This window comes from Heterocephalus glaber, unplaced genomic scaffold (assembly GCF_053883595.1).
Source record: "Heterocephalus glaber isolate CG9 unplaced genomic scaffold, H.glaber_assembly_v1.0 deba00001058, whole genome shotgun sequence".
Classification (NCBI taxonomy): Eukaryota; Metazoa; Chordata; class Mammalia; order Rodentia; family Bathyergidae; genus Heterocephalus; species Heterocephalus glaber.
Window position 1 is genome coordinate 2,694,566 of NW_028258184.1, and position 12,638 is coordinate 2,707,203.

Here is a 12,638-nt window from a genome sequence, read left to right on the forward strand (position 1 = left end):
TACTGCTCTGAGGCTGCCAGAATGGCAGGACTTGACCTAACAGGAGGAAAGGGAGAGAAGAGGACTGTTTTATCTACAGTATCCTATTTTATTATAGGGTCTTCAAAATGCACCTTACTGTAAAGGTTGTTACTGTGATTCTGGAGCTGGCTGAGCTTTGTTTCTTTTTGCATAAAGCGATAAAGTCACTACTCTAATTTTTTCTAAGAAGAAACAGAATAAGAAACTACTGTGCCCAGAGCATTTCATCCTGTTACAAACTTCAAATGTTGATGCAACAACCATCTGGGCCTCCTGAAGCCTCAACTAAACTTTACGACACAAAACCGGTCACCAGTCCGTGGAGAGCGAGAGGTGAAGCTCAGCTTCCCTCAGAGCCAGATCAGGCCAGCCGCCCTGGCTGCCCCGGCCTCCTGTCCCACACGGCCCCGAACACAGCATGCACAGCTGTCCGGCTGCTCTCTCAGCCCCACCAGGAGCTCTCAGGCGCACAAAACCAGACCCACAAAACCAGACCAGGCGGCACAGGAGCAGCTTGGTTTCAAAGCCTCCCGCCCCTCGCAGAAGACTGCGCTTCCAACAAGCCCACAGCCCTGTCTTTCCGCCACTCCCCGAGCCAAGGCCAGCCACGAGTCGCCATCCTCGGGAGCCCAGAGCCGCAGCACCATCATCGAGTCACGCATTTGGTCTACTGATGCTTTCTCTGGGAAGCATTGCGCAAGGCAGGGGCGCCGTCAGGACAAGTGGGGATTCTTAGCCACTGAGTCACTCAGGTCTCCAGCAGAGCCGAAGGAAAAACTTAAAGGACATTCAAACTGTCTTGCAGAATAAGACAAGGTCTTGTTCTGTTTCGGGTACTGAACCCAGGACCTCTGCACTGAGCTACATTCTCAGTTCTTTTCATTATTTTGAGATGAGGTCTGGCTAAGTCACTGAGTTGCCCAAGGTGGGTTCAAACTTGACATCCTCCTGCCTCAGCCTTCCAGAGTGCCGCGATCACAGGCGTGTGCCACAGCGCTCAGCAAAGACAGGATTTTGATAAGCATTTTCCAATAGTGGACTATTGATATTCTGTTTTAATCTCTCTATACATCTGGTCCAGCTCACTTTTCATTATGCTGTAGCAACAAGTACTCCCAATATCTAAAGGAGTTAAAAATAACAAAGAATTCTTCCGGTAAGGAAACGTGAGGGTGAGAGTCGAAGCTGACTCGGGTTGCCACAACCTCTCTGCTTACAAATGCCACGTGACTGCTCATATTTTATTGAGCAAAAGCTACAAGGGCATAACAAGGCCTTCCCTGAAGATTCAGAAATGGGAATACAGAGTTGTGTGTCCAGCAAGTGTTATCGTCACAGTGGACCTTCCTGAGACTATTTAAAAAACAGACTATTTCCCAACTATTAAAAGCATGAAGACAGAGCCCTTCTTTGCATTAATGTTTATACAGTGGACTCAGAAACACAAAGTAAATAAACTAATTAACCGAAAGCCTGGCATGGTGGTACACGCCTGTGATCCCAGCACTCCAGAGACTCAGGCGGGAGGATCATGAATTTGAAGCCATCCTGGGCTACCTAGCAAGGCCAGCCTGGTCAATACAGAGACCGTGTCTTAAAAAACCAAAATAAAAGGAAAAAGAAAGAGTAGTAAGAAGCTGGGTGGGATGAGGGGACGTGACAGCTTCAGGCAAAAAGCAGATATTGTGCTTTTAAAGAGGAAGGAACAGGCTAGGCATGGTGATGCACACCTGTAATCCCAACACTCCTGGGAGCCTGAGGCAGGAGGATTCCAAATTCAAGCCCAGCCTGGGCAACTTAGCAACTTCTGGGAGTCTGTTTCAAAATTTAAAAATAAATAAAGGGCCGGGGATGTAGCTCAGTACAGAGGCCCTAGGATCAATCCCTAGCACTGAAAAAAAAGCTGGGTGGGTGGGAGGACTCCTTGGTCATGGGGTGAATAAGAAAGAGGGACCCAATGAGAAAGGTGGGAAGCATCTCCTGAAACGGCAGCCAGACTGCTACCAAGTACTCGGTGATAAGCACTGCTGGGTTGGCACTGGGTGGTGATCAGACTCAAGTGTGTGGAGCACGGGCGATGGAGACAGGATGCCAGGACAGGGAGGGAGAGGGTGACCAGGAGAACATACGTTCCATTGCGCTTTGCTTTCCAGGCAGGACAGACTCGGAAGTGCTCCAGAGTTGGAGAACAGGAAAAGGACACAGGGTGAGTGAAGGAGTCAGTGAGACCGCAGAAACCAGCCCTCTGCTCTGTGGGTGGGACTGGAGCCCAGGATTCCGGGGAGTAGGGAGAACCTGACAGCAGCCTATGCAGAACCAGCTCTGCCATGACGGTGACGACGGGCAGGTCGGAGCCCCGAAGTCTCCTTCCAGACACTGCACACATCTGCGCACCGCCCCCACCCCGCCCCGAGGATGGACACCACAGAAGGTGCTGGTGCCTGATGTGCCCGGCTGGGGCAGGGTGGGGGTCCGGGGAGAGAGGTGCAGGGAGTTTAGGAGGATGCTGTGAAGTGCAAGCATTCCTCCCACCTGGGTGCACACCACCTACACGGTGCTGTGCCACTAGTTCCCCTCCCTCCCTCCTGCTCTCCTTCCTTCCCTCCTTCCTTCCTTCCTTCCTTCCTTCCTTGTTCCTCCCTCCCTCCCTCCCTCTTCCCTTCATTCCCTTGTGGTCTGCGCCTGGTTTTGTTTGTGGCACCGGGGATTGGGTCTGGACCTGGCGCGTGGTCGGCAGGTGCTGTCCCCTCAACCACACCCTCAGGTCCTGGACACACACTTCTTGACTGAATCATGGAACTCTCCATCGTCTTCTTACATTCAAATAAACATCAAACGGATACAAAATTCTAACCTAAAAAGCAAAGTCTTAACTTGTATCAGTTTTTCTTAAGGAAAGTTTCAAAAGTTATACACAAAGATTTGAGAAGTATCGTGAGGAGGGAAAAGAACAGGGATGGGTGGATGGATGGAAGGACGCACAGGCAGACAGCTAGATGGATAAATGGAACTTAAGGACTTTACATACTTCTTCCCAATGTAAATAATTTATATTATTTACTTGTTTATCACCTATTCTGCTTCTTAGGCAACAACATACATCACACATCAGGCATAATCTAAGCGCTGGGGTATTAGCAGTGAACGAAACAGATTAAAAAAAAAACTCTCCTCATGGAATTTAAATTCTGAGAGAGAGGATTTATTCTCTTCACTAAAAATAAATGAGTAAATTACATAGCAGTGTGAGTACTATAGGGAAAAATACAGCAGAGAAGAAGGAAGTACGAGGGAAATAAGATGGCCAGAGCATTCCTGAGAAGGCGACATTAGAGCACGTGTCCAAGATGGTGACAGAGACAACCCAATGGGCCTCTGGGAGAGAAACGTTCCAGACAGATGAGACAGCCCAGGCAAGGCTGAGGCCGGAACGTGCCTACAGGAGACCCAGAGAACTGAAAGGAGGGAGGTCAAGGTTGTTAGCTCATCCATCTCCAGTGGATAATAAATGCCCCCGAATACCCCCACGCTAACGCCTTGGATGCTAGCCTGTGGGGCCACTGGGAAATGTGGAACCCTGAAGAGGTGCAACCTGGTGGAAGAAAGTTGGGTCCCTGGGTTTCTGCTGGCCAAGAGGACACTGGGACTCCTGCTCCTTCTGTCTCTCCTGGCTCCCGGCTGTGCCACCACATCGACACCATGATGTTCCACCTCGTCACAGGACCCAAGTCACAGGGCCAAGCAACCACGGACTGGAACCTCTGAAAACATGAGTCAAAATAAACCTTTCCTCCTTTAAAGCTGACCAACCTGGTATTGTGTCTCAGCAGCAGAAAGCTGACGAACGCTCCCTGCTGTCCCTTCCGGTCGTGTGGGGAGGGCTGCTGCCCTCGGACACAAGCCATGGCCCTGTCCCATGGCTCTCTCCACCTCATCCTCTGTCCTTGGATTCTGCTAACTTCTCCCCCTTCAGGCCTGGAGGGCAAACTTTAATGAGTGCCAGGGCCACACCAACCCCGAGAGCCTGTACAGTCCTTTGTAAACAGTCTGGCTCCTCCAACTCCCCACTTAACTGTGCCGCCTCATTCCTGGGAGGGCCCTAATTCAGAAATCCAGGGCGGGAGTCCAGGTGGGAGACAGTGGCGGCTGGGACCAGGATGTTGGCAGCGAGAGGACATGAAGCAGCCCCACTGTGACTTGCTGACAGACTCCTATCAAGTGCGACTCCAGACTCTGACTAAGCTCTGAAGGATGGAGTGTCCTCCACTGGGAATTCACAGCTCAACAGAAAATCAGTCCAAATACACTGGAAGCAGCTCACAGGACAAGGAAGAATACCTCTGGCTGTCAAATACATGCAAAGATCTGTCTTATTATTAATGAAAAAGAATGCAAATTAATATAACAAAGGCTATTTTTTCCTACAAAATTGAAAAAAAAATATGGTCTTGTATCAACTCCCCATGATGTGTGGTTTTTGTTTTTTTTTTGGTACCGGGGATTGAACTCGGGACCTTGTGCTTACGAGGCAGGCGCCAGAACCACTGAGCTAAATCCCCAGCCCTTCCCCATGATGAATATAATCATTATGTACTACTAACATGTAATAATAAAAATAAAAGTTAAAAAAATATGGCGGTTGCTTGAGACCATAATGTTAAGTGAAGTACATCAAACACACAAGCTCAAATATCACACGGTTTCTCTTATATGAGACCCTCAACACATAAATAGAATGCAAAATAAAAGACAGACAAGAGGAAAAAGGGAGAAAAGTTACTGTAATCCAGCATGAACAATGTATCTAAAGATGCACCTTTATTTAGCGTACTTGTCTTATGTGTTTTATATGGTTTTCTGGCCTATTAGTCTGGCTCTTAATCTGTACGTATGATAACTAACCTCATAAGGACTTACAAGAAAAATAAATGAATCTGATGTTGCTTTAAAAAAGTGCACAAAGGGAAAGAGGAATAAAAGAACTTGAGATGTGTCAAGTACATGTACCAATTTCCCCACAACGAAGGTAATCATTATGTACTTGTCTCGGTCACTTTGCTCACTGCTGAGACAAAACACCCAACACCCAAAGTTAAAGGAGGAAAGGTTTATTTGGCTCACAGTTTACAGAGGTTTCAGTCCACAGTCAGCTGACTCCAAGACAGGGTGGCATGGCAGAGGGGCATCGCAGAGGAGAAACAGTGCATGGCAAAGCAGGGCAGGCGGAAGGCAGCAAGCTATAAGTCGCAATAGCAGCTTCTTTCTGCCCCTTTATATTCTGTCTAGGCTAACTGTACTTAGGGTAGGTAGCACTCACACCCAGAACTATGCCAATCCAATTAGTGGACTAATTTACTAATCACACACCCTTAATCCCAACATCCCACACTCTAGATCCAGCCACCTCTGAAAAAGCCCCACCTTGGACCACACAAGGCTTTGGGGTGACATCTAGACACAAGCTGTAACAGTACTGCAAACATGTACTAATAAAATTTTTTTTAAATATGGTGATACATGGTGTCAGCCTAAGTATCACAAAACATAATCAGAGGATGTAAACCTCTGAAAAGAATAATTTGCAATACCTAACAAAACTTTAAATATACATAACTTTAACCCAAAATGCCCAACTACAACTTTATCACTCAGAGACATACTCAAGTATTTATACAAATAGCTGTGGATAAGACTTCTACTTTACCAGTTTTTAAAATAACAAAGGACTGGAAACAAACCACATATCCATCAATAGGAAAAATGTGTTAAATAAATTAGGACACATACATACACGTAACACTACTAGTGGTTCACAGAACACAGCCCCGTATGGAAAGGGCAGAGGGGATCCCAGGATTCCAGGTAGAAAGAAGGATAACACCTAACTATTTCGAATGTTTCAACTTGTGAATTGCTTTTTTCTAAGGATGTATACATGTATAGAAACTTTAATTCTGGAAAGATAAAATCACTGTTACAAACAATTGCCACTGAGCAGGTTCATGGAAGAACCTTCTGCTTTTTGCTAGACACACTTGTGGACTGACTGAAATTTGTTATCAAGGGCATGGATGATGTTTTTCAATGAACACAAAACTACCTAAAGCCAAATCTCAAAAAGCCACAAAAAACAAAACCAGCAATAGATTATCTTGCCATGCACTGAAAACCAAAACATACCTAAAGAATTCCATGTTTATAAATACGTAACTACAATTCATCTTATTAGCATTCACACTTGACAGTGGATAAATCTCTGACCTATAATGATCTGAATAGCAGGTATTTTCTCCACGTGTGGTAAAACAGCCTTTTATCAAATCTTGGGGTTTTCCCAGAATGGACCATATATGGAAAAAACAACAGTTTAAGGCAGAGAATTTGAAATGGAAAAAAAGCAAAACCCCTATGACCTGGCTCCCCTGAACAGCTGGCTTCGTGATGCTCAGCCACACCATCACTCCTGTTTTGATGACCTTATAGCTCCAGAAACAATGTATTTTAGAACTAGTAGGAAATAACAATATGGAAAAAGAGACTAATTTTGTTCAGGCTTATCTCAAAGCACTCTGTCAAAGCCAGTAATCATTAAAAAGTTTTATGAAACTATTAAACTAAAAGAAAAGTCTCATTTCTCTGAAGATTTTCTAAGCATTCACAAGTAGATATTAATATACCAACATAAATGAGTCCAGGATTATATTTGATTGCACTGATGTAAATATAAAACTTCAATTATTTCTCATCTTCCTTCTGATGTTGACCTCCTTTCCACTCCAGTCCTGACACTGAAATCTGTCCCTAAAGATAAAATGGCCCTCTTATTAAAAACATATATGGGGATTTAGCTCAGTGGTTCTGCCCCCTGCCTCGCAAGCACAAGGTCCCGAGTTCGATCCCCAGTACCAAAAAATGAATAAATAAAAGCATAGAATACACTCTGCTGGGTGAGAGCTAAGATAAGAGCTTTTTAAGTTTTCTCCCCTTTTAAACTGCCTACGTCTACTTGACTGTGAAAAACTCCTCAGCAGGGTTTTCCAGCACCCCAAGGGCTGGGATATTTTCCTGATTAGGGAGTTGTTCTGAGGTCAGTGAGTCAGGCTTCAGTCTGGCTGAGGGAGTTACAGCCAAAAGCTCAGCTGGGTCCATGAGCTCCCTTTTCTCAAAAGCAACACAAAAACATCTTAATAGATTTCCACCGAGTTCCTACACGTTGGCACTGTTGGCACTTCCATTCTGGACAGAAGCCCTCCACAACAATGGAACACAGTGTGTTCTCAAAACTGGTAATCAAATGTAAATGGAGAGAAAGACCACAGTCCCAACACTCACCTGTTGAGTCGAATTCGATTGGCTGGCAGTGGCGGCTGGAGGACCAATCACATTTGAGCACCTGCCCTCCTTCCACGATGCCGGGCTGGGTGGTGTTGGCTTTGGGGGCACCCACCAGAAGAAACATCCTGCTGAAATACAAAGGAATGGGCAATACCGTAAACAACACATGGCAGAAGCAGCATCTGATGACTTAGGAGGTGCAATCATTCTCTTAATATCATTCACAAGCTAGGCGTGGTAGCACAGGCCTGTAATCTCAGTGCTCAGGGGGCTGAGACAGGAGGATTATCACAAGTTCAAGGCCAGCCTGGGCTACATGATGAGTTCATGGCCAGCCTGAACTACACAGTGAGATCCTGTCTCAAAAGCAAACACAAACAAAAAACAATGTTATCCACAAATGCCTTAGAAAACCATTCAGTGAGGGTGTAATTTTCTCTATTTATTTGGTAAGCTCTCACATACACACATTATTTGGTATAGACTATTCATCCTGGCATTATAATTTCAGAGTTACATTCATTTAAAAATGCGTGCTGTTCAAATTGTATGCTTTAAATATGAACAGTTTATTCCATGTCACATGTCTCAATAAAGGATATTTTTTAAATGTCTGCTGACTACAGAGCCCGGGAAGTTTGGTTTGGTTTCTGTTAGTCTTTTGACATCGTTTCATATTTTTATTTTGAGGCAGGGTCTAGTTAAGTTGCCCAGGCTGGCCTTGAACTTGTGATTCTCCTGCCTCAGCCTCCAGAGTAGCTGGGATTACAGGAATGTGCCGAACAGTCTGGACAACGCAGAAAATGCTGGAGGATGGGGTCCCTGGGAAGAGCTGGGGCCACTTCTGAGAGAGGCTGGATGTGGCACAGGGAGAAACTGGATTCCATGTCCTATAGGGAAGGCATTAAGAAAGCAGCAAAAGGGCCAGGGGTTTAGCTCAGTGGTTTCACCACCTGCTGCGCAAGCGCAAGGACCTGAGTTCGATCCCCGGTACCAAAAAACAAAACAAAACAAACAAAAAAAGAAAGCAGCAAAAATGGAAGTAGGAGAGCAACAGCCCAGTCACAGCCCCAGGAGGTGACTGTGCCCTGCAGGGGAAGGAAAGACTGGAGAAGGATCTGGATTTGAAGGAAGAGAGGGCAGCAGGGGCTTTGAACATGGGAAGGAGGGATGACAGGGATGCACCATCCCAGGATCCTGGGATGACAGGAGTGCACCAACACACCCTGCTCAGCTTTATTCTTGGGTCTGGAAGGCAGAAGGAATGAGACAGTGGAGGGAGACACACAGGGAGCCATGCAACCAGGTCTCAGTAGGCTGCTGACAGCCGCCAAGACACCTAGGTGGCAGCCAGGGCCTGAGGTCACTGTGGTGGAGATGTCACAAAGAAGAAGTCGAAAACCCCACACGGGCAGCAGTGAACCGACACTGTCTTGCCACCATCTCTTTTCGCTGAACACTAAGGCCCTTACATTCTCCTGGCTAACAGAGCTCACGTGTGCTTCTCACTTTCCGTGAAGTTAGGAACAGATCTTGGGGGCTCACTTCACCTTTGCCATCAATTTCCACTTCGTTTATTCTGGGCAGCACCTGTCAAACCTCACCTGGACCGGACAAAAACTGGCTGTGGGCAGGCCAGGTCACAAACATCCGGCTCCCTAAGACTTATCTGGAAACCCGCAAAGCCAGAATCACAATCAAAATCAAACTCCCACCCAAGCCTCACCCTGGTGAATAAAGCTTTCTGCAGTCATCTTTGGCACCAGCAGAACAGCAGTGCTGGCGCTCCGTCACTGTAACAGCGATTCTGGGTAGGAACTCAACTAAGTTTTCATTCCACAAGAATCTTTCACGAGAAAAATAAAATAAGGCAGCACCCCGGTCGCAGCATGAGGAAGACACCAGCTTCCAGTCAGCTCAGGCCCCTCCGGGCTCCCTGTAAGCAGAGTTAGCTCACACAGCTATATCACGTATATAAGCAAATCATCATGTGCAAATTCACACATTTGTAACTATAAATGACACAGATGTTTCTCCCTTTCAACAACAACAATTTGACCAAAGGGCTGGGCATGGAGTCCTTGCCTGGCACCTGAGAGGCCCTGGGTTCCCTGCCCAGCACTGTCATAAAAAAAAAAATTTGACCACAAAATCCCAAAAAACTGCCCTTCTTCATCAGAATGAAATGATCTTTTCTTTGTACACTGGAGAAGAAGAATTTCAAGCAAGTGTGCTTTTGAAGTCTCCGAGGTGAAAAGGACTTGGGTCTTCCAGGCAGCCCCAGGAAGAGTGATGCTGCCGGGTGCCGGGGGATCAGGAGAGGAGCTCAGGGCCACAGCAAACTCACTTCCGGGCCATCCTCGGGGCATGCCAGGAACTTCCTGTCATTTTTTCAAAACGATGCCCTGCACCTGCAACTCCTTTGAACACAGCAGACTGATTCATCCTCATACCTGACAGCAGAGAGGCAGGAAACTCAGCAGCCTCAGGCCTGGCTCTCAAACCAGCTAGAGCAAGAAGCCGCTTCCCAGCAGGCCCGACCTCTCCATCACCGTCCAGCTGTGCACTCACACCCTCACCTCGGATCAGCTCCGTATGGAAGAAAGGGCGAGGCAGGGGGATCTCTGAAGGGAGCCCAGCCCCTTGGTGCCCAGGGACAGCACACCCCGGCCTGGGGCCATTTTTGTCTCCCGGGCAGGAAAGAACGGTGGAGAGACTCAGGTTTCACCCCGTGCCCCGCAGGGCTCCTTCGTGTGCGGTCTTGCTGCCGGGTCTGGGCCACAGGAAGAGAAAAATATAAATGGAATGTGTGCGCTTGTCCATACCTAGATGCTAGGCTATTGGGAGGAACAACAGCTATTTAATTGAGCTTTTGAAGTGAAAAATGGAGAGGTGGAGAAAGTAAAACGACCTTAGACAGATGTTAAAGTCTTTTTTTTTTTTCCTTTGGTACCAGGGATCAAACTCGGGACCTTGCGCTTGCTAGGCAGGCGGTGGAAATACTGAGCTAAATCCCCGGCCCAGATGTTAAAGTCTTAAGGGGGACTTGTGTGTGCTGAGAAAATACTTGCATAGAATAAAGGTACAAGGTGGTCAGGTACGCTGCCTGGGAAAGGTAAGGGCTGTAAAAAGCAAAATACACTGCAAAAAGAAAAAAGAAAAAAAAACCCTAATAATGAAATGCTTTGTAAAAACAAAATGAAATCACTGTTACTTAAAAGTTCTTCTAAGAACATCTGATGAGTGTCTACAACAGTGTAATTCAAGTAAGAAAAGCCACACACTAGAAATAAACATTTGCAATCTCAGCAACACTATCTAAAGGAAACAGCTTGGGCCCAAGAGTTACAAACTCTGCAAACCAATGAGGAAGTCACTTGAAGTCTCCAAAATTCTCAGCCTTGTTCTAGAGGGTGGAGATCAATAAGGACCACTGTAACCATCCAAGGGAAATTTCCTCAAGGCAGACAGTGGATAAATGCAAACTTAGAAAATCAAAAAGCATCATAAAAATACAAGATTAGGGCACTTGAAAGGAAAAGCAATACAAAGTTTAAATAAACTTGCAAGCGGTTTTTATGAGGAACAGCTTTTCTTTCCTCGGCTTTCTCAAAGGGCCACTAAAAGTCAGGGAAGGAACCCGGTGGAAAGGAGAGGCTGAGGAGCCTGCGACACCGTGGCTGGGGTCTGCACCTGGTAGGGTGGGAGGAGGCCGGCGGCGAGAGATTTCACTGCCTTGCAGATCTGAAGCTGAGCAACTCAGTTTCAGAAGTCTTCAACTTTGAGCTGATAAAGTGCCTCTCCCTCCAACAGTCTGCCCACGGACCCTCAGGATGCCAAAACCCGGCTGTTCCGCCCCACTCAGAGGCCCCTCACACTCCGCTGAGGTTTCTGTCCACGCACAGGCTCTTAGCACGCACGTCAAGAGGTTCAAAAGCTGCGGGGGCGCGGGCGCAGAAGAAGGCTGCCAGGAAAAACGAGAAGGGAGAGGAGGAGGAGGAGGGAGGGAGGGAGAGGAGGAGGGGGACAGAGGAGGAGAGAAGGCGGAGTGAGAAGCAAGCGGGCAGCACCAGCGGCAGGGAGCCCTTGCGGTCCACACATGCCCCTCCACAGTGTGCTGGGCCCAGCTCTGGACTCCGGCTGGCTCCCGGCCAAACGATGACAAATACATTTTTCAAACCCTCCAAATGAACTCAGTTATTTGGCGGCTTTCGGCGGGGCCCTTTCCAAGATAAAGCAGGTTTCGTCTGCTTAGCTGACTCTGGGTGACCAGTGGACCTTGACCCAAAGGGACTCCTGAAGAAAATGTGCCCGGATAGAGGAAATAAAGTGTGTAAAATAGCGCTGAATGTTACTTCTGAGATCCAATTCCAGTTTGAGGTTTACTCTCGTTTAAGAAAAAAGTTACTGAGTTGGCAATTGCATGATGCAGAACAGAAGCAGTTGCTACAAATTCCGTACATTGTCCCTTCTCCAATGTCCTACAAACCTGGGGCCTTCAAGGGGAGGAACCTAAGGTTTGCTTTCTAAATAAAGACAATAGCCTGTGTGCACACTAAGTATGCTGCATTTTATGCAAATGAGCTGGCTCACTTCGTGAAGTGTTATGACCACATCTTCAAAGGTGAAGGGGGAAATGGAGGAGACAGAGTACAGGGAGCCTTAACCCAGTTTAAGCCGTCCTGGCTTTCTCTCTGGCAACAGAGGCACTGCTGAGGCAGTGTCAGCAGCTGAGTGTCAGGATCAAAAAGATGTTTCCGAAATGTAAAACGAATAGAAACAGAAGAGGCCTGGCGGGTCCAAGAGGCCAAGAGGTTAGGGAGGAAGTGGGTGACACCAGGTCACACCTATACTGACCCTGGCAAGTCTCGGAGGTGGCAGAGTGGAAACAAAACCTTAACTAGGAGGAATCTGGGAGACCTTCAGCCTGGTGACTAAGTACTGACTAATCCTGGAGGAGTACAGCAGGAGAGACAAAGAAAAATAGAAAATGAGAAGGAGGAATATGAAATCATCTCCAGGGCAATAGAGAAAATGATGGCACTATTAATAGAAATGAAGGTGAACCTGACATCCTTCCGTGAAAAGAGTTCGTTTTTAGTCTAATGAGTTAAGGTGCAGTCAAGAAGAAATGGCGCACAATCCACTGGAATATCAAGTTAAGACTCCACTTTTGGATCTGAGATACAGTAAGGTGGCAGTGTAATTTAAAAACATTTCCAAAGCTGGACATGGTGGCGCAGGCCTGTAACCTCAGCACTCTACTCTGGGAGGCTGAGGCA

General features: G+C 46.9%; 1 protein-coding gene across 4 annotated transcripts in view; it reads right to left on the minus strand.

The window, feature by feature from the left end:
• Itgav (integrin subunit alpha V) overlaps nt 1–12,638 on the minus strand; it is an 86,690-nt gene that overhangs the window by 67,683 nt on the left and 6,369 nt on the right. For 2 of the 4 annotated variants that reach the window (XM_087209639.1, XM_087209641.1), the window contains exon 2: nt 7,354–7,481. In XM_087209639.1, coding sequence (XP_087065765.1) covers nt 7,354–7,481 — 128 coding nt within the window. Of the gene's footprint in view, nt 1–7,353; nt 7,485–12,638 lie in introns of all 4 variants that reach the window. The other 2 variants (XM_087209638.1, XM_087209640.1) reach the window with 1 other exon arrangement.